Genomic DNA, 23,119 nt, shown 5'->3' on the forward strand with positions numbered 1-23,119 from the left:
TTTTTATTCAACATGTTATAGCTTGATCTTCTGGTAAATGTTAGACTTCTCCCTGGTGATGTATGCCGGACTTCTCCACTTATTTAGTAAATTATTTACTTAAACCCTGCCTCTATCTTACTATTGACTGCAAGCTTACATTCAGCTGATCTGCCTGCATTCAATTAACAACCGATGGATAGAACCAAGTCCCCGTCATACATTTGTTTTCTTTTACGATAATCCAATTCACTATGACATACATTGACGTATGTCAAAATATGAAAAAAAAAAGATGTCACTATACCCTTAAGAAAAATATGCTTAGTTAATTTTATGAAGTATACTTAAGGAAAGTTTAAGTATATTTTAAAGTATACTTTATGTAGTAAGTATACTAATATCAATGTACAAGTATAAACTTGTAAGTGTACTATTTCAATACTACTTGGGACTAAATTGTCCCATGTTTTAGTATATAAAGTATACGTTTAAGTGTACTATAAGTGTAACAGTAGTAAACGTTAAGTGCACAACTATAGTTCACAACTATGTTTCTCATTTGTACTGCATCTGTACTACAAGTGAACTTATAAGAACTGGAAGTGTACTATTTTAGTACTTGTAGCACATTTTTTTGTTTATGAAAGTACACTTTGAAGTGAACTCTCAGTAAACTACTAGTTTAATAGTTTTATACTGCAAGTATCTTTAAGTGAACGTAACATCATACTTATAGCTTACTATTTATATATTGTTTTTGCACTTTAAGTATACGGACGTTTGGCAGTTTTGTTTTTGTTTAATTTTTTGATAATCACATTGTCTATTACTTGTTTCTTCTTCTTTTTCACCTGTGTTTTGATCCAGAGATTCTGTACTAGAAGATTTGTAATAGCGCCCCCTGCCTTATAACAGTGAAAACATGGATAGCCGGAAAATTCAGTCAGTGGCAAGGAAGAGTAAAGTAGATTTGAAGTAAATTCCTCCTACACTACCAGTGGACTAGCCTACACAAATATTCAGATACTATGAATTGTGAACATATATTTTCTTTATAAATCAAAATCAATATTTTCAAACAATGTTAGTTTATAAGACTGTATATGTAAAACTATGTGGAAAAAAGTATTTAATACGATGGGGGGGGGGGGATTTACATGATTTAATTGTGTACATCGGTCCCACATGAATCAATTAAGTTAAACAAACATAATTTGTTCATGTAGCTTCAACATCATGGAATTAAAACAAGTTAAGTTAACCAATTAAGTAGTCTCAAAGTGAATTTTATGTGGCTCCCTGACATGATACAGACATTCAATTTCATATATTCATTCAACCATTTAATTTTCATATATTTTAATGTTACATAACTGAATTATAATTCTGCTCTAGCTAGTTGATACACTTTAGCTAGCAATAGCATACATTAACATGTTAAATGCAAAGCATCGAAAGCTCCTTCAGCAAAGCCATTTTAACATTAGTTGTATTAGTCCACACTACATCCTAAGCAAATGCTTCACTCTTCTCCACAATGGTAACCCACTGTAATTTTAATTGTTCTAATAATTCCAACATAATTGAATATTAAACACTATTACACACTATCAAGTCTCCCCCTTTTCTCATCTTGCTCAAAAATACATCAAATAAAAATTTTACATATAACATAACAACATTTACTCTCTCTTGATTTAGCCATATGCAAAGCATGCTGGGAACTAAAAAGCCCCGCCCAGTTTCAGTTAATGCAACAAAAATCATTCATGTAATCTCAACACGGATTAAGTAAACTTCAATTTGACTTATTTAAGTGGATTGAACACAATCATATTAAGTTAGGACAAAATGTATAGCAATTGTTTTGCTTTAGCTCATTTTAATGAAGCAATTTGAACAAGCAGTAAAAAAAAACATTTTCAGTGTAGGCTACTCAATCAAAAGAGTAAACACATCTACAAGTCAAGTATACTTAGAATACTTAATTATACATTTAATTATATCTCGATCAAAAGATTGAGTACATAGGCCAAATATACTTTGACCTTTCTTACTAAAACTTTCTGAAAGGGTGCTTCTGTTTCACGATGACATTGAGATTAAAACTTTAGGTCTATGACAAAAGTAAAACAATAAATCTACATAAAATGCACTTGTGAAAAGTTTCCATGACAGTTTTTTTATGTGAATATCTATTTGAAGATCTAGAATGAGAGAAAAAAAACAACCCCTGGGACATAAAGTTGCCAGTAGTTGAAGAAACACAAATATGTGCATGCATGCCCACACAATTGTTATATCTAAATACTGAGCTTTATCTGACACTAACAACAATAGGTCCGGCAGTCCCAAGATCCTTTGCGGTGTCAGACACAGACTTTCACACTCCTTGGGCAAACATTGATTGTGTTGGCCTCTGGGGTGTTTCTCTTAATGTACTTAGAGCTCAATAGTCTCACTATAGCTCTTCAAAGTAGCACCCACACCGGCCTGTCCGCACAAGTCACCGCCAGAATTATTGTTGCTTTGGCAATGAGTAAGTGTCTTCAATATCTGCAGCATGTCCACCTGCGGGGGTTCATAAGCTCACCGCTGAACAATAGTTATGGCTGTGTCCCTGTTTTTATGAGCTATCCATCTTGTGCTTCTGCGATCTCCTGGAGTATTGTGATTAGGAAGCCTGCTGAAAAAGCCGTGTTCCTCCCCTGTGTTATTAAGTGCCGTTATCTCCCTTAAGCCCCGGTTGTTTACTCACTTGCATCCGCTCATGTGGAACGGTTTTTGGCACATTGCATGTAGATGTCCAGCGCTATTCCCGAGCTCTTGTATGTTATGTATTTTATTCGGGATAATGGGAAAGCAAAGGGATCAGGGAGGGATAGAACTGAATATTGATGTGTATGTGTCGACTTCACCTCTGCGTGAATATGGGCAGCGCTGCTAGAGTGTAAACAAGCCAAATAAGTCCATTAAACTCAATATTGGCCCGCGCCTGAGGAGACCTCTCTGTGGAGAATGGGCTGGCAGAAACCTTTGGCTGGCTTGTGCAGGCAGCTTCTTCCTTTTCATGGAAAACTAAATCAAGCACGATGGCTCTGAAGAATAGCCATGAGATGAAGACCATTCGATGTGTGTCAGAAAAAAGTGCTTTCACAGCAATCGCAGCATCTGAATTGGCTGATGTCGGATTCACACATATGTACCAGCTGGCTTTGAGTCCCACACATTCTTCCGGGAAACTTCAACAGAACACTTCTCATCCCTCGGATCAGGCTCCGATGGTGTCGGGCAAATGTTTATCGGCCGAACATACGGCCTTTTAGGATTAGCCCCCACACAAAATGTGTTCCCTTTCATGGTTCTGCTGTCATGTTTTGCACAGTAAGCCCAAATATTCATGAGCTCTGTATTTGGCAACCAAAAGACAAGATGGTCTCATTGAATTACAAATAGGGAGCGCAGCCCACTTTAGTTGAATACTGTCATTCCTCTGTCAAAGCACTTTGGCCTTGCTGGGGTGAGTTAGCAGTCTGCTAGACTGAAAAAAAAGCGACACTAGAAATATTTTAAGGAACAATTCACCCAATGACAAATGAAATGTGTGTCATCAAGCACTCACCGTCATGTCTTTTTAAACATGTATGAGTTTATTTTGTGAAAGAAAGTTTTTTTAATACAACAAAATAATGGCCAGTGTTGTTTTGGAGCAAATTTAATTTCATTCTTTGAACAAATACAGTTGAAACATTCTTCAACATTCTTGTTTTTTGTATTTTTGGGTAACTATAACTTTTACTATGGTAAAATATTTAAAAAAATTTACCTGACATGTAATTCCAAACCTGTATGATTTTTTCCCCCTGATGATTGCAAATGTAAATATATTTGATACACCACACCATTGTTCAAAAGTTTCGGGTCAGTAAGATTTTTTTTGTATTATATTTTTGTTCAGCAAGATGCAATAATTTGGTTGAATGTGAAACAAATGTTGTTCTTTCAAGCTTTATATTTATGATATACTGTGCCACTGTTTCCACAAAAATATAAACTATTTTCAACATTGATAATAATAATAAATGTTTCCTGACCATCAAATCAGCATATTAGAATGATTTCTGAAGGATCACGTGACACTGAAGACTGGAGTAATGGCTGCTGAAAAAATTCATATTTGGCACCACAGGGATACATTTCATTTTAAAATATATATTTAAATTAAAACCAGTCATTTGAAATTGCAGTAACTTTTCACAACATTTCAGTTTCCATGTTTAATCAAATAGTTGGTGAGCACAAGAGATTTCTTTCAAAAACATTTTAAACATCTCAAAATTTCAGTTAATTATCAGTTGTGTATATTATGAATGGGTGATTTCTTTGGCATAGCATTGTAGACAAACCATTTTTCTTTGTTTATTTTAATTATCAAAGATAAAAATAATAAACAATATGATATGAGATATGATATGATAATATATGATATATGATATGCTTTTTCTTGGAAATTGCATTGCTAATCCACTTCCGAGGGGGCACTCAGTTTGAAAGGGCATGACACTTGGGAGGAAAGGAAGAGATACTGTCCTGGTGTAATGTAAACCTGAACTCCTCATGATCACTTAGACTATTCAGTCCCTGAGAGGCATTCAAGAGCCCCTGTGGTTCTAGAGGAAGTGGCTGCCTGTATCAGCTGCTGCACAACCCCTCTACCCGTCTTCTGAAGTGTGCTGTTTTTTGAAAAGGCTCCATTTAATGGAAAAGACCAAAGCAGAAGTAGCAAACTTAAACAAACAAGAATAGTTATTGGGCCCTGCTGAGACAACAGTAATAAGCAGCTAACGGCAGCCGAGTGTGCGACGAGCAGGAGTGAGGAGGGGGCAATCGACGCCACAAGTGGTAGAAGATTGCCTCTTGTACAGTCTTTCAGTCCCGTCCCAGTAGTCTTAGACAGGCCACATTGCACATTTATTACCCCATTCTCTAGAAACATGATTTAACATGGACGCTCCATGTCTCCGCTTATCGCAGAGCTCAAATAAAGCGTTCCTTGCCTTGTTATGTTTAGTTGAATTAGCGGGCTAGTAAGTGATCTTCTCGTGTTGGTAGGAATATTATTGTGCAAAGATATTGTGCCCTGTGGAGGATCATTAAAACCATGCCTAATAAATGTGGATGACTCACCGTGTCAAAACCATTAGACGAATCAGTGTGTCTGCAAGCTGGGCCTTAATTTTCAGACCCTACCTGCAAAATTAAATGCACTCAGGTCATTAAAAGCAGCAGAAAGGAGCACTGCTGTCCCTGGAGCAGTGATTACAGTCACTCTCTGATTGACACAAGCTATCGCTATAGCTCAGTAATCGAAATCTTCATTTAAATGATCTCCAATGGAAATCCCAAAGTCGATCTTTCACTCTGTGCCTATTTTCAGTGGTTGTGAATTAGTGAATTTAATTTGATGTGTGTATTGAATGTGGTGCAAAATAAATAAAGAAAAAAATGTGTTCTTCAAACATTTTAAATTAGAGAACAGGGTAGCCCATGACAGTGTCTGTGATTTCACAGAGTACAACATGTTCCTGGATCAACCTCTTTGTTGATCCAGGAACATGGATCAAGTTTATAGTTAGTAGCCCCGTTTCCACCTAAATTACCCCGGAACACTTTGTACCAGGAACTTTTTTTGCAGGAACCCCCCCCCCCTTGCTACTTGCTACTGTCTGCGTTTCCACTGCGGTCTAAAGTACCATAAAGATTAGGCAAATTAGTCCAGAGATGTTGGACTGCGTGTGACTGCTCCTCCCAGTCACCGTATTGGTTTACTAAAGAGGTAATTAACAAAACGGCAGGAAAGAGATGAGCACTGATACTAAAGCGTATTCTGAAAACTCGTAAAGCTAGATTTAAAATAAGATAACGTATGTTATTATCGACTATTACAGACAATAGACCGTGCGATTGCTGAGACAACACGCGCCATCAGACAGAAAGAGCAAGACTGATATTTACTGAACGCAGAACAAACCTCACAAAAGACTTTTAAAAATGTTGGTTGAAATAAAATGCAGCGTGAGCTCAACCAACCAGCATGTTCGGCACCCAAGTTCCATCCCCGAAAGTTCCTGAACTTTGGAAAAGTGCCACCTCGCGAGCAGGGCCGTTTGGAGGGGGAAATATTTACCCGGAACTTCATTTAGACCCTGGTTCCTGCGGTCGAAACACACCGAGTTCCCCCCCAAAGTTCCTGGTTCCTGGGGAAAGTTCCTGCGGTGGAAACGCGGCTTATGTCAAGTTTCGGCTTATAACCAAGGTTAGATGCTTCTACATCAGTGTTATTCACCTATTTCCCTCTGATTTTAGGAAAAACTTACGGGTAATGTTCCAGGATCAACAAAATATGTTGGGGAAAATGCCCTCCACTCTGACAAAGCAATTTGCTTTATATGTTTACAGCAAAAGCAGAGTACAAGCATGTTTTAGCTTAAAATTAAAAAGACAAGCCAAAATATCAGTAAATAAATATGAATATTTATTAATTAACCATTTTGAAAATCAAACTTTAAAAAAAATATATTGTTAGCTGGCTAACTAGCTAGCTGATGCTAATGTGAGGTATTTTAAAGCCCAAATATTTTTATTTAACCACCTAATTAGATTACATTTGATAGAAAAACTAAGAATGTGATGTTCAGAACATGGTAACTACAGTAATTATGATGGGAATAGTTGGATACTGGGGGCTTTACACCAAGTGGCTAGGGGGCGTTTTACCCCACAGGCTAGGTTTGAAAGAATTGTCATTCTGAAACTATAATTAGCCTATATTTTCCTTAAATAACAAGTACTCCCTAACTACAGGCCTTGCTCTTCTCATATAACTGTGATGTTCTGCAAAACAACAATCTTTAAAACACTTGTTTTCTTCCTGTAAAAAATTATATCACTTAACGTAAAATCTGTTTTCTCTCAGGTACATCACCAGTGTAAGCTTTGCAGTGAAAACTTCTACATCACTCTGGTCAATGTAGTCCATAGCAACAAAAAAAAACATATCTTGGTTTTACCCCGCATAGGGGCGTTTTCCCCCACTCTTACCCTAACAATTGATGCAATGAATTGTATATTTATTTTACGTAATATTTACAAAATTAGAAATAAATAATTTGAAAATGCATTTATATGGAAAATATTTTTTGGCAGGCAACAAATGCCAAAGGCTCACTGGAACAAAGTTTGCAAGATGTGGAATTACATTTTTGTTAGCTATTCAAAGACTTGTTCAAATTATATAAATGTGTATTTGCTGAATGCCAACGGTATATAAAAGAGCATTTGCCTTTGTGCTACTATTAATCATAAGACAAACACTGTAATCCTTTTTCATATACCGTTTACTTTCTTTGTTAAACAGTTCTATCAAATATTTTTTTGAAAGAACTGTTAAACAAAGACTGTAAACTTCTTAATATGTAGAATGTAAGCTCCTGTGCATCTGCATTCAGGTGCTGTCATCAAAATAAAACTATATCCGCTTCTGATACTTGCCAAACAGAAAAACTAATCAGCCAATGGCGATAATTCAAAGACAAACATATAGTAACCAGTGTGGTCTGATTCATTAAAAAGTGCTATTATGTATTTGGTCCTTTTTAGTTAAGCAAAAACATACAGTACAGTGTAGCCCACTGAACAAGTCGATTCTTTTGATGAATAGTTTAAAATGTCTGGTTAATGGTTCGAATCAGTCTGATATTCTTCCCGATGTTATTCACAGTATTAGCATAAAGCACACAAAATACATAACACAGAAATATTGAGTAAAATAGTCTGTTTTAAAAAACTTGAGCGCCACATTTTTGCTGCAAAAGACGCAAGACGCGAGTGCAGCAGTCAAACATGTTCGTGTTTAACGCGTTTAGAAAAGCAATGGAAAAGCAGCCCAGTTAAATACAAAAGCATGTTCTGTGTGAATGCCCTCTAAGTGTCCTACACCCTAAAAAATATGTACAAACCCAAACGTATGGATTTGTCCATATTTAACCCAACCATGGGTTGAAACAACCCCAGCATTTTTGTGTATAATGCTTTGAAATGCTAGGTAGGTAGTGACGTTTTGGAATACAGCTATAATGATAAGAAAATGATAATATTCTTCGCGTGTAGAACACACTAAAAAGAAAGGCTTTGAGATTGCCACTAAAGTCATCGATGTATTTGGCCATCATATTCCAGAAACAGGGTGAAATCTTGCTTGACAGGAAATTTTATGGAAATGCTGACTTCTGCTCCATCGCTCTGTTCAGCACAAATGAAGTCTTTACACTTTGACTGTAAGTTCCCTTTAAGCTGAGGGTGAATGCATAGGCAAATTAAGCTGAGCATGTATTTCTCTGAAGTGTGACTAACCGTGTGTCAATCAGAGCGAGGCAGGCAGCCCGTGTGCTATCAGAGGAGCTCCAGTGGCAGTGCTCTTCACTGTGCCCACAGCCACCCACTGCCGGCCACAGAGGACTAGCGGACGAGAGTAGCAATGCAGAACAACACAAAAGCCCCTTTTTATTCCCCTTTCTCTTTTTCCTTTTATAAAAGTGTCGCTTTATCTGTTAGAAGTGTGCTGAATGGGCCAGAGAGCTGCACTGGCAACACAATCCAAGAGGAGGAAGGGAAGAAGGGAGGGCCGGGTGGAAAATGTCTCCATCAGTTCCTTAATCTTTCTGGTCTCATCCAACAAAGCTGTCACCTTTGAGGAGATCTCTGTTGAATTATTCAAACTGGAGGTGTGTCAGTGCGGCGACAGCCCCCGACCCACGGGACTCGGCGCTCTTTTCACCTTCTCTCCGATGCGGAGACCCAGTGGCTCGAATCAACACAACCGGATGAGTTGTTTTCTAATCCGCACAAGGGTAGCCTTTAATTGAAAACATGTCTCTGGTGATTTTACCTCAATATTGACTGTAAACTACTTGCTTTCCCCCTTCGCTCTCTTTCTCTCTCTCTCTCAGCGTCTCTATTGAGCATGAGCACTCCATTAGCTTAAAGTGTGAAACAGAGACTCAGATGTGACTAATTGTTTTAAGAGGGTCCTGAGACAAAAGGGTCATGAGACCTCAAAGTACTGATGAAGACAAGTCTTTCCACCTGCAGACAACAACACAGGTCATCTTTTTTTGGCATGTGAATTTACGGAAACGATGTTCGAATTTCCTAATCAGATTATCCTGAAGTCAGCATAGAAACCAAATTAGGACTTTTAATTCCAATACAAAGTATTCCTTGCAGGCGTTTTTACAGGGGAGCCTTTCAGCTAATAGCATCAGTGTTCTTTTTATTTATTCAGAGGCTGTTTGTAATGATAGTAAACACAGAGATAAAAGCTAATGAAATACTTCCTTGCTAATGCATTCACCCGTCCTCCGGTGAGGCACTCTGACAGGTCCGCAACTGAAGTTGTGACAAACATGCAGTCATTCTGTATGTTTGTGTTATGTAAATGGAGACAAAGAGTAGGGCTCTAAATCTGAGTGATTGTAGGTAAAAGCAACGGCTGGGTCTTATGATGCTTTTAGTGCTGCTGTAATCCATCGCAGCTCATTGGAGGATGGAGAGGCCTGGTTGTACTTCACACTACACCAGACAGATAAGTGTGGACACAGGCAGTGGACAGGTGATTTATTGAAATATGATATGAGATGACTGTCTTTCAGTTGACATTAGCCAGGAGAACTAGAAACTACTGCTGTTAATCATGTTTTGGGGACAAATTTGTACCCAGAAGAGCTAAATCGGACAAAACCTGCTTTTGGGCATGCCCTCAAACAAGTTTTTTTTTTTTTTTTTTAATCGTAAAAGGTTTTTCGTAAAAACTGCAGGTTTTCTTTTTGGGTTAGGGTTATGTTATATTATTTGTAGTAAATTATTTATTCTGCTGAACAAAGAAGAAGAATATGGTTAACCAAACAGTTGATGGACCCCATTGACTTCCATAGTATGGGGGTGGGCGGTGGGAGTTATAATAAGGAAATCAATGAGGCCCACCAACTATTTGGTTACCGAAATTCATCAAAATATCTTCTTGTCTGTTCAGCAGAAGAAAGAAATTCATACATGTTTAGAACAACTTGAGGGTAAGTAAATGATGACACAATTTAAATGTTTTAAAGGAGCATCGATGCTCCCTGGTTTTTACGGTGCATTGTGGGATTTTGAGGGAGAGGACGTTTCAGTCCACTGGAAGGATTTTACGATTGAGACAGCACATGCCCTGACTACTGAACTGGGGAGCTGATTGAAACACACCCTCCATTTAGACAGCTAGGTAAATGTGTATGTGTGTGCGTTTAGGCAGGCTATTAAAACGGCTTTGAATGTGACTCATCCGGACAGCTAAAACTATTTGTTTTATAATGTTAGGGGGTAAATCTTACAAAGAAATGCCTGGATCATATATCACCTGAAAATCAAAAGAAAAAATATATATATTTAGAAAATTAGGTATATTTTTAGGACCAGGTAAGACTTGTTGCATTGTCAAATTATTTTATTGACAATTTTGTTTGTTTATTGACACAACATTTCCTCCAAAAAAGTCATTACTTTTATGCATACTGAGAAATTGTCAGGGTTATGTTTAATTATGTTTCCTTTCACTATGTTGGTTGTTTTTGTTTTGTTTTCCATGATGTGTTCTCATTCATTGTTAATTTCCATGGTTCCTTGTTAAGTTACGCACCTGTTTCTAGTGCGTTTAAAAGTTAGATGTGTATTTGCCTTGGTTATTCTCTTGCGTATTCTCCTGATTTTTTAAAAACGAATTTTGTATTGATTCTGCTTCGTGCCTTGTTGTAATATAACGTGACAGAACAACGAACCACAAAATGGATAAAGCAGCAATATTTATTGCTCTCGCTCATGAAGGAAGTTCTTTGTTGAATTATTCTGCCTGGTTTTATGTGTTGGCACAGCACTTCTTTCTGGTTGATGCCACACTAAAATCGATTTAATGGATCAGAGCAAACTATTATAACCAACTGGATCTGCCAGAATTGGATAACCTAACATGGCAAGAAGGCATTCTTTGATGCCTGGAACATTTCTACCCATCGTTCATGTCTTCGCCCATAAACCCCACTCGGGACCCAGAGCCCAGCCAGCCGCCCTTCAATGTAATTCACAGACGAAACCCAAGAGCCCAGCGCAGACACAGAGTCCGAGCCTGCCGCGATGCCATCACCAGAGCGGACGCCTGCACCTATCATCGTCCCAGAACCTGAGCCCAACGAAGAGTCTGACCAGATGTGTGAGCCAACAACATCGTCCATCCCAGTGGGTGTACTCGTGGAGTATTAGGGCATGTAGAGTACTTGTGGAGTATTAGGCCCCACCTACACACCAGCCGCTGAGGGTTAGCTGCATCTGGTCTCTGTGAAATATTTTGGGGAATTGAAAGAGGTTATTCTCCTGTCACCACTGTTCCCTCCCAGCTCCAAGTCTCCTGCATCTCCGCTGATCCCGCCCAGCTCCAAGACTCCTGCGTCTCCGCTGGTCCTGTCCGGCTCCAAGTCTCCTGCATCTCTGCTGATCCCGCCCAGCTCCAAGACTTCTGCGTCTCCGCTGGTCCTGTCCGGCTCCAAGTCTCCTGCATCTCTGCTGATCCCGCCCAGCTCCAAGACTCCTGCGTCTCCGCTGGTCCTGTCCGGCTCCAAGTCTCCGCTGGTCCCGCCCAGCTCCAGGTGTTCTGCATCTCCACTGGTCCTGCCCAGCTCCAAGACTCCTGCGTCCCCGCTGTTCCCATCTGGATCCAAGTCTCCGCTGGTCCCACCCAGCTCCAGGTGTCCTACTTCTCCGCTGGTCCCGCCCAGCTTCAAGTCTCCTGTGTCACCGCTGGTCTTGCCCGGCACTAAGTCTCCTGCATCACTGATGGTCCCACCCAGCCTCCCTCTCCCTCCTCCTATTCGGAAACCAGCCAGTTCCTAAGCCCCTCGTGTGCTGGCTCCCTTCAGTTCCTTGGCTCCACCTCTGTTTGCTCCACTCTGCTGCATGGATATGCCTTGGGTCTTCTATTCTCCAGCTTGGCAAGTGGGTCCCCTGGCTCCTCCTCGGGCCGCCAAGCCCATATCTCCATCTCAGCCCATCGACCAGTCAGCTCCACCTTAGCTCCGCCCTCCCTTGGCTCCACCTGGGACCATCTTCCTTACAGCTTCACCGGGCTCCCTCGTCTCTCCGGCTCTGCCTTGGTCAGTCATCACTCTGCCTGCGCCATGTACTTCTGGGCCTTCAGCTGTGCTTTGTCCTTCGCTTCATCCCTCCACCCCTTCGGCTCCGTCAGGCTCCACCTTCCCTCTGGACCTACAGTGTTGCCTGGTCTGTGTCTCCTCGGCTCCAACTCTCCTTGCGCCATAACTGGTGGTCAGAACTCTGACTCCACCCTGGCTCATTTGGCTCCTTCCTCCATCATCCCCTCCCTGGCTCCTTCCTCCATCGTATCCTCAATGGTCTTTCCCTCTGCCAGCTAGTTTTATCTAGTTCTGTGTATATAAGCCCTTAGTTTTCTCTGTTCAGTGTTCGCCATCGTCAGTGTTAGATGTGTATTTGCCTTGGTTATTTCTCCTCCGTATTCTCCTGGTTTATTAAATAAACTTTGTATTCTTTCTGCTTTGTGCCTTGTGGTACTACAATGTAACAGAAATGAGAAAGTTTTTTATAGAGTAGATTGTCATTTAATATATTTATTTTTTATAATATGTAATATTGTATTGATGAATTTCTGGCAAAATTAAAAAATAAAGTACATTGTACATAATAATATATACTGTTATCATTACATACAGCTGCTCATATTGTGATACAAGGCTGTTTTGATAAAAGCTGTCTTCACAAAGTGCCACAAAAACACAAAAGCACTTTGTAATTCTTCGTAATTCTTTAATATTGTACGATGCAAGCTCTATGTGAAGTCATTGATCAGTGAGGTGTTTTTTACATCAATTTCCGTTCTTATCAAAATTCTACTTATTTAATATCTGAGGACTCAAATCATGTTCAAGCCCTTCCCACTCAAAGCATAAATACGTCACAGCAGTCACAGTCACCATGACAATAACCGTCCCTCTCTCAGAGCCTTTATCGCCTACTCGTTTTCTGATCTCCCTCCATCTCCTTGTTATGAGCAGGCACTGTTTGTGTGTGTTTGAGGGAGTGAATAGAGCTGAATGGATTTGAATGGCCAGTCTGTCAGGTCACCTGTAGACAGTGATGGTGGGAGAGGGCTGCGGGCTGAGCCAGAGGGGATTTCTGAAGGAGCCCGAATGCCCTGATTCACTCTGAATCATTGAAAGCCCTCACTATGCACCACAGAGACCTGTTCTGTCTCTTTCTTAAACAAAATGGCTAAAAGCATTCCATTGACTCACAAACACAAATGCAGACCCATGAAAAATAAAACCATGAAGTTGGTCTACGCAGATTCTTTGGGTGCTGCGTGTTCAATATTAATTTAGAGTCGGAACCACAATGTTCTTATTAGTTGATCAATATGGGTTTTTCAATGGCCAATTCGTAACCCTTATTCGTTTTCATATTCGTTTTCAATATGGGTTTTTCAATGGCCGATTCGTAACCCTTATTTGTTTTCATATTCATTTTCAATTATGGGTTTTTCAATGGCCGATTCGTAACCCTCATGTTCTGTTTGTGGTCTGAGATGCCAATGCCATTTTAATAGTTGTGAAAAATACTTCCAGTTGAATACTAATTCCAGTTGATACTTTATTCTGACATTTTTTGTACTTTTTTGTATTTCAGATTCAATTAAACATGAAATATTTATTTATTTTATACTTATATACTGTATATTTTTTGATATTTGTATATAGTTTATTTATCATTTATTGTTTATTAGTAATATTATTATATTAAGTATTCAATCATTTTGTCATGTAATTTTATGTATTTCCAAGTAAAAAGATTTTGGTGATGATGGTGATATTTGTAGACACAAATACACTCCTGACTATTTTATAATATTTTTTAACTGTGTATTTTTTTCTGTGATCAAATTGAGCCTGCATAGAAATGGATGCCAGTTACATATTCGAGAATTACATTATAGTTTTATGATAAAACAGAGGGCTAATGTTTCAGAAATATCTTTCAGATGGGCTTTGATTCAGTCCAAGGGGCGCCTCAAAAGAATTTGAATGGAAAATAAGAGGTTGGTTTTATTTTAAATTATGTAAATGAGGATCTCTGGAACCCCAAAAATAAAAACTGTAATCTCAACATAAAATAGGGGTTAAGTATTTACCATTTTACCAGTTACTTTGTGTTTTAACAGTTTTGTACATTGATATTAGCTACAGAGAAATTGATGCAGTATTGCTTAAAATGGAAACATTTCAAACACAATTCGAGTGTTTGAGCTGTGTACTTCTCCTTTACTGCAGAGGAGAATGTGACAGCATGTGTCAGAATGGTTTCCCCCTACATAGGGCACACGTATTTGGTACGATAAACCTCTTCATTAGCCGGTCACATGTTATGCCCGAGGGCAGAAACGTTATTTTTGTTCATTTGTCATCTTGAGCGCACAGCCGAGTGAACGGGTTGTCAGTGAATGCACAAGAAGGCATGCATACGTGCACATATACACACACATACACACACACACACACACACACACACACACACACACACACACACACACACACACACACACACACACACACACACACACACACACACACACACACACACACACACACACACACACACACACACACACAAATACATAGCAAGCAGCTTACTAGGACTGTGCTCATTGACCTGATAAATGCATGAGAAAATCCAGCAAAATAAACACACCAAGACACTTTTACTTATTTGTATGCACTCCAACACATGCATGCAAAAAAATAGACTAATGGTATTTTACCCTGTCTCTCTCTCCTCTGCTCTCTGTTCTTCATGGCTACAGGAACATTTCGAGGTGTCTGTAAGAAGATTGACCACTTTCCGGAGGATGCAGATTATGAGCAGGATGCAGCAGAGTATTTACTACGTAAGTCTGTCAAAACACCACACATCAGGGGCATTTCCTCTGAGGAGGCAAGGCAAGGCAACTCTTCAAAATAAATTAGATGAAAAAATAATCGACTACAAAAAAACTAATATTTCAAAATAGGAGCTCAAATACTGTGGAAATCACTCATTTTTATGAAGTAACACTGTCCAACAGTGATACCAGCAGATACAGAGGGAGGCAGCCTCTCTTTTAGCTCTGTTTGGGTCTTACAGAGATCCCATTGTGACATAAATGTGAGGGCTTGGGAATGGTAAATTACAAGCAATAAGTCGTACTGCCTCCATGTCACTGTGATTGGCTGATCTTGTGGTCAGTGTGATAACGCCTACCTATTATGGCCCACAAATTGCTTTAATGGGTCAAAGTGCTAGTAATTGTTTAATTACAAATAACTCACCTACTCTGACATCATCACTATTGGTCCTGTCTGAATCAAAACAAACTTAAAATTACATTGTCGCAATTTTTAGCAAGCGCTCTTTGAGGTGCACATTTATGAGAAGGTCTTTGTTAATGATAACAATCGCTGAAAAGTTAGTTGTAAAAAATAAAAGATACACAAAATATGATTGTTACTGTATATAATTTTTTAAGTTATATAAATGCATAAATGTTATTTAAAATAAACTATGTATGTTGGTTTTATTGGAAAGGGTCAATATATCATTCAAAAGTTTGGGGTCAGTGAGATTTCTTTAAAGAAAGAATACTTTTATTCAGAAATGAATCATTAAATTGATCAAAAGTGACAGTAATGACATTTATAATGCTACAAATATTTTTATTTCAAATAAATGCTGTTTTTTCAAAAATAGTTATTTCATAATATTACAGTATTTACAGTAGTTTTGATCAAATAAATGCAGTAGTAGAGAGATTAAGAGACAAACATTAAGAAATCTTACTGGCCCCAAACTTTGAATGATAGTAGTAGCATACAACAATATTATATATTGAATAAATGGTGTTCTTATGAAGCATATAAACATCAAATGACATATGAATGTATGCTTGACTAAACCATCCAACCCAGAGAGAACTTTCAGAAGTCCACCAAACACACAGTCACAGCTCTCTCACACATCTTAACCGTCTCACAATCACCCAGACTGCATAGAGAAGGGTCATATTGGTGAGATGGATTTTTCTTGTTTAGTCCTGCTGGGTTTCTTCAGTTTTTGCAATGACCTCTACACTTTTTACCATCTTATAGATTAGGTGCAGCATGTCTTAAAATTGCTTGGTGACTGAAGCCGAACAAAGTAGATGCATGCATTCAAGCATGTCATGGTTTATGCTTAGTGATAAATCATGCTTACCCACAAGCCTTTACACTGCCGTGGCCATTTGGTTGTAATATTTAAGTGACATCTTCTTTAACTGGCTCCCCTATGTAAATACATTCTTGGAATATGTTTGTTCGCTCAGTTGTGCGTATTTGTTTGCGTGTTTTAATGCATATGTCAATTACTTAATTTATCATGAGGCGTCCAGAAGATTCCTGTGATTATATCGGATGCAGTTCATACAGTGACACATTAAAAGGATAGTTTACCCAAAAATTGTAATTCTTTAATTATTTACTCCTGTATTAAACCTGTATGCTGGATTTTTCCTATGGAACACAGAAGTAAAACATTTTGAAGAATATTTTATGCATGAATGAACATCACTGAGAAAACTATTGCTACCTTTGATGGTGCAGCATCAAACGGGACCAGTGTTTTATTTAACTTTTATTTGTCTTAACATGTAACTTTAATGATTTTCGCGTATCCCCCACCATCCAACCAAATTTATTTATTAAAAAAAATTATGTAAATTAAAATTGCAGGGGTGGAAAATAAAGAAATTACCAATGGTTTTCTCAGTGACGTCCATTTATAAAAAAGCAGGCAAATCAATCGGGTATAATTTAAATAAATATGTTTGGAGAGGGAATACTCACAATACTGCTAATGACCCATAAATACACCCCGGACATCTGTAATTAGACCTTTTACATTAACAGGCATTTAGAGGTGCAATTATAAATTATAATGTTATTTGCATAATAACGATTTAATCAATGATTAATGATAATAATAATATTTTTTTAATTATATACACTTTTGACAAATATACCAAAGTGTGGGCAAATGATAACCATCCCTGCAATGTACCATGGCCTAGTTAAGCCCCCTGTGTTAGAATGTAGTCACATTTCTTTAGATTACTTAGATAGATTACTTTCTAGTCACATTGAAATGGCAGTAGCGACAGATCTTTTCTTCCATATCATCATGTGCAGATTAGTGAAAAAGAATAAATGTGGGGTGGGGACTTGGATCTATGCATCGGTTGTTGGATATGATTGGATTTTGAGATGTGGGCTTTGCACTCAAAAATGAATGTGAGCTTGCAGTCGATTGTGGAGGTGCGGGGTTTAAGGTGACTAAGGGTATTTTCACATATGAACCAAACAGGCCAGTTAAAGTGAACCAGAAGTTAAAAGGGGACTCAATTGAACCTCAAAAGAGTGGTGGTCTGAGTATTGAGTATGGATCATTTCTGGGTCTTTTTAAGAGGGTTTGAGATCTTTACGGTGTTCTCGTATAGATCTGCTAGATAGCACTTAGAGTGCACAAATGAACTAGGAAAAACACCTACATTCATTTTTTTAATACATTGGGTGACTTTTTATTTCTTGTCGACTTTATGGTGCTTTTTCGTGTTTATCAGTTGGTGACTTTGTTGTCACTGTCGGGTAGAAACCTTTTACATCTGTCTGTGGGTTTTGCAAATATTTAACCAATAAAACGTATTAAAAAGAGCTTGTGAAGGAACCTCGTGACTCCATTGGATCCTCAAACTGTCGGCAAAACCTCATATTAACTCGACCCACCTCTATAGTGAATGAAGTGCCACACGTCTCTGCTTTTTTGCAGTGCAAGGGTAAATAAAGAACTGGTTCTTTGAACAAGTAGGCAAGGCAAGGCAAGTTTATTTGTATAGCACATTCCATACACAGTGGCAATTCAAAGTGCTTTACACAGAAATAGAATTAAAATATTCATAAGTGAATAAAATAAAAAAAATATATATAGTATAACCCCTATCTGGAGTGGAAGACTTTTGGAAGTCAGGTAACTTTTGCGTTTAAACAGTACCCTTGCAGACAAATCTTCTTGGCCTAACTGGAGGGCTATCTCAAAATGTTTCACCCGTCAGAACAGATCTAAACGGGTCTTCCTCGCACTCTGGAGGGAGTACTCAAAAATATTTGTCAGGTAACTGTGCATTTAAACATTACCCTTACAGACAAATCTTTCTGGACTGGACCACCAGGGCTATCTCTACCTTCTATGGGATCAATCAATCAATCCTACCACCACAGGAAATCATAGAAAGACAACTTACCTGTGATGGAGGAGGACTTCTCAGTCCTGTGTTTCTTGGGAATATCCCGGACGAGCCCCTAGCTATTACCTAGCTATTACCTTATTTAACATCACAGGGGTCTCTTTATAAATTTTTTGTCAAATATTAATTGTCAAAACGGAATATTCCCATCAACACTTTGTTTGACCGTCAGAGCGGATCTACGCGGTCCTTCCTCTCACCACCAAGACTATACAGATCTATCCGGCAGAGCAGATCTAAACGGATAGTCCTCGCGCCGGAGGGATTTCGGTTTATCGCTCTCCCATCTCTCAACCTCTTCCACCCTGACAGCCTTAACAAAATAATAAAAAATAATAAAAAATTAAAATTAGAATAAAAAGTATAATTAAAACAGTTATAATGAGAATTTAAAAAAAAAATGTAACGATGAAAAGAGTAAAGCGATGCATAGATGAAACAGGGTTAAATTGAAATATAAAATAAATTGCAAGCAGTTCGGACGAAGCACAGTGCTCATTCAGTAAATGCACAGCTAAACAGATGCGTTTTGAGTCTGGATATGAAAGTGACTACTGTTGGAGCACATCTGATCTGTTCAGGAAGCTGGTTCCAGCTGCGGCTGGCATAATAGCTAAAAGCAGACTCTCCTTGCTTTGAGTGAACCCTTGGCATTTCTAACTGACTTGATCCTGATGATCCTGATGAGGTCCTAGACCATTAAGCGATTTATTTACCAGTAATAATACTTTAAAATCTATTCTAAATGTAAAGACCTGAGGACTGGTGTGATATGGTCATATGTTCATGGTTCTGCTCAGAGTCCTGGCAGCAGCGTTCTGTATGAGCTGCAGCTGTCTAATGGTCTTTTTGGGAAAAAAGGCTGGTGAGAAGTCCATTACAATAGTCCACCCTACTGGTGATAAAAACATGAACGAGTTTCTCTAGGTCTTGTCCGGAGTACAGAATTTTCTTTACTCAAGAAACAACGTATATATGGTACAACAGAGCTAAAGGCACACCACTATGTCCACTATTGCCATAGCGTATGATTGCAGAAAAAATATTGAACAATTATAGCAACAGATGTTGTGTGAAGACAAACAATAAAAGTGGTTTATTTTGTTTAAAAATCGTATAAATGTAGTGGGTGAAGGCGGCACACATTACTGATACAAATACTTTATCTAAAATAATGTGTTTTTAATAATGTCTAAGTTAATACTTGTTCAAAACAATCACTTTGTTTTTTGCACAATTTTCTGTTTATTTGATAAAATAATATAATTTAATATGATATATGATAATTAAATTTGTTCATTAAAATGTTATGTTAATATACAAATATATTTAAAAAATACATAAACACATTTTTTTTTAAATATAAAAAATATAATAAAGATTCTGAAAACATTGAATGAGATCCTTTAATAATTTAATATGTACAGTTGTAACATCAAATCATAATGTATTATATGATTAATACAATTATAAATATGGTTATTATCTCAAAGGTGGACACCCAACTTAATATATGATATTTACCATCTGAATCGAACCATGTCATGAAAAGTCAGCCAGTTATTTATTATCATGTTAATTATTGTGCCTTTTGCCCCAACAGCAGGGGTGCCTTTTACCCCGAATACCATACTTTCTCATATTCTTCTGTTATTGAAAAACTTTAAGCTTTAATTAGCTTGAACAAAAAAAAAATCAAGACCTTTGTCTTACTATTCAGTCATTTTAGCGATTCTCATCAAATCTACAACATAAAAAAAAAAACGAATATTAGATCAAATTAGCACAGAATCATCTTTGCGATGCAGCCCATATATCAAGGATCAGACAAATTTCCACATGCACATCTTGAAAAGCGGATGTATTGGAAAGTGCTGCTGCAAGTTTTTGTGCCATCTAGTGGTTTAGAGGAAAATAAAATCAAAAAAGTATTTTTCTCTGTGGTGCCTTTAGCCCCGCTGTACCCTACAAAGGCTATGTTCTATGTATTTGAGAAGTGGAGAAGAGTATCTTATAGCCAATACTGTCTCAAATAGCAAAGCACTTCATCTTTTATAACATGAGATTTTGGCCAAATGACAGAAAAAGCTCAGCTACTATACACATAGCTACTATAAACATTATAACCAAGTCGTTGAAAACGTAATGCGATGCACTTATTGCCTCTGATGCGCAGTGGCGGAACTAGACTTTTATACATGGAGTGGCCGGGGGTGGCCAAGGCTTGGGGGGTCCATATAGACCGTGAATGTGTGAAATAATATTATGTGTAATACTTATTTCTTTTCATTGTTTTGACCGATGTAACATTGTATTCTAATAAATAAGCAACCAAAATTGCACAGATTCCAGTGAAATTTCACAATTCTCGATTCCAACTGAGATTCCACATCAAAAACTACTAGGTAAGATAAGCCTAATACTATAAATTTAAAACATTATTGACTACAAGTGAACAGTCAGCAATAAAGTAAAAACAGGGCTAAGAATTAAGTTTCAGGTCTAACAGCAATTCAGGTACAGAAACTGAATCAAACGAAAAATATAACTGCATAATCTTCACTGTATAAATTAAATATAGATTAATGCATGTTAAAAAAAATAGCTACAAAAGTTATTCAGTCAAGATCAATGGGTGATTTTTGTTCTTTGATTAACTTTAATGACAGACGGCAGGAGGTAGGCTGCGTTCACGTTAAGACCAAATTAAATACCTTTATGCTTATTGTGTTTGCGCTATTGATGAAGCGCTATATGCCGTGCACCAGACGCATCGCGTTCTCATGTTCAAGGAGGCAATGCAAAACAGTAAATCGAATCACCTTACAGGCAAACAAGTTCACTTCAAGAATGAAAAAATGTGGCTTCGATGTGTTTTGCTGTAAGACTGCACAACGGAAACAGAAAGGGCAATCTACTGTATATTATATCTTTCCATAAGCGAGAACATTGTGCCGCACGTCAATATAAATGATTTTTTCAATAGGAGGTGAAATGAAAGTAGCAATCTAAATGTTGGGGTGGCACCCAGGGTGACCAGTCAGGTGCCACCCTGGACACCCCTCTGGCTCCGCCACTGTACCAGAGACATAGTTTAAAGCTTTGCATTACAGCTCCTTTCGCTTCTCTGTTTATATTGCTATTGGTATGTCATTCACAGTAAACAATGCAATGAAATACATTCATGAGCAGTATAAATATACATTTGTGAGAAAAATATGGAGTTGATTATGAAGGGAAATGCAGTCAAAATGGCTCATTTCTCTGCCTCTGATTCTCTCGATCTTTATCTGTCTCTCTCATAGCGTACTTTAGTTACCCTTGAGATGGCTGTCTCTCCCTACGAGCATTGTTCTAATTTCTCTGTTATTCATTTGAAGCAGAGGGCCCTGTCCTTTGGCCTAACATTCACTGCATGCGAGTTCAGATGGGCATTTCACATTCTGCCCTGCACATCTTTGTGTACAAAATGTCCAGTGCCACAGACTTCAGGGAATTTGCTAGGCTGATAACCTCGACTTGTTAGCCAGAGAGGCCCATCCATCCAGTTTTCAAACTGGAAGTCTCAGCCAAGCACAAATAAATGTTTAAGTCATCCCACAGAGGTATTACCCTACGTAGATCTTGCCTGTCAGCGAGGCGATGGACCCATCAAGGACGTAGATGTCATCCCTTTGGTTGCATGCTAATGCTCTGTACAATCCTCTTCAATAAATATCTCCCTTTTCCAGCTGTAATTAAGCACAGCTCGGCCACTGATCCATTTTTCAAGGATGGCAGGAAAATTGGATGATGGAGGAGTATTTTGTCTTCCCTTGGGCACCAATATATTAATGAGGTGTGCCATGGGAGACTGCTGATCCACTGAGGAGAGAGAGAAATGAAGGAGAGGGAAGGAGAGTGACATTTGTGTAGAAAGACAATGAAACCATAGTTCAGTTACCTTCATAAACAACTGGCCCCATATGATCATCAATAGCCAAGTTTCCATCTACTTTTTGCACTGCTTTTGTTATCGAAAAAAAAATGAATGTACATAAAAAAAGATTACCAAATGTTCTGTCTCCTGTTTCCATCCAGTTTGCCTTTTACCATTGAAATGGTGTGCGTAGTGACGTCATCCCTAAAAAAATGTATTGTTGCATAACTTTTGTTGTTTCGCTAAAAAAAATTCTCCCCTCGAGTCGTTTCCATACATAATTTTGTGTATATCGTATCCTTGGCATCCCAAATATTTGTAAAATGCAGAGAGTAATGAGACAAGTGAAATTTGTCAGTTTACTGCTTACTATTTTCACGAATAAAAGGCCTATTACTAAATTAGGAAATATTCATCAGAAGATCACGGTGAAGTGGGACAGCTTGTCTATGTAACTGGCTATATGACGAAGCCCATGGGTTTGTACACAGGGCAGCTCATTTGCCCTGTATGCAAAATTTGAGGATCCATAAAAAAAGATTGGTACAGTAAAATGTTCGGTCATATAGCAACAATATACCTTGAACATGCAAAATTCGTTTAGAGCTTTTTGGATTCAACCGACTTTATTTTCCTAATTTGTTTTAGATCAAATTAGGCTATATTACATATTAATAAATTGTATTTGTAAAATAATTTTATCAACAAGTTTCATGTTTGTGATTTTCATT

The 23,119-nt window shown here is 38.1% G+C and overlaps 2 protein-coding genes across 3 annotated transcripts in view; both read left to right on the plus strand.

The window, feature by feature from the left end:
- Window positions 1-23,119, plus strand: part of dus1l (dihydrouridine synthase 1-like) — a 658,813-nt gene that overhangs the window by 25,550 nt on the left and 610,144 nt on the right. The gene's annotated exons all lie outside the window — the stretch shown is intronic.
- The window catches only part of cacng3b (calcium channel, voltage-dependent, gamma subunit 3b), a 40,628-nt gene that overhangs the window by 9,490 nt on the left and 8,019 nt on the right, over window positions 1-23,119 (plus strand). The window contains exon 2 of the mRNA XM_079833712.1: window positions 14,960-15,043. Coding sequence (XP_079689838.1) covers window positions 14,960-15,043 — 84 coding nt within the window. The remainder of the gene's footprint in view (window positions 1-14,959; window positions 15,044-23,119) is intronic.

This window comes from Gobio gobio, assembly GCF_949357685.1.
Source record: "Gobio gobio genome assembly, chromosome: 1".
Classification (NCBI taxonomy): domain Eukaryota; kingdom Metazoa; phylum Chordata; class Actinopteri; order Cypriniformes; family Gobionidae; genus Gobio; species Gobio gobio.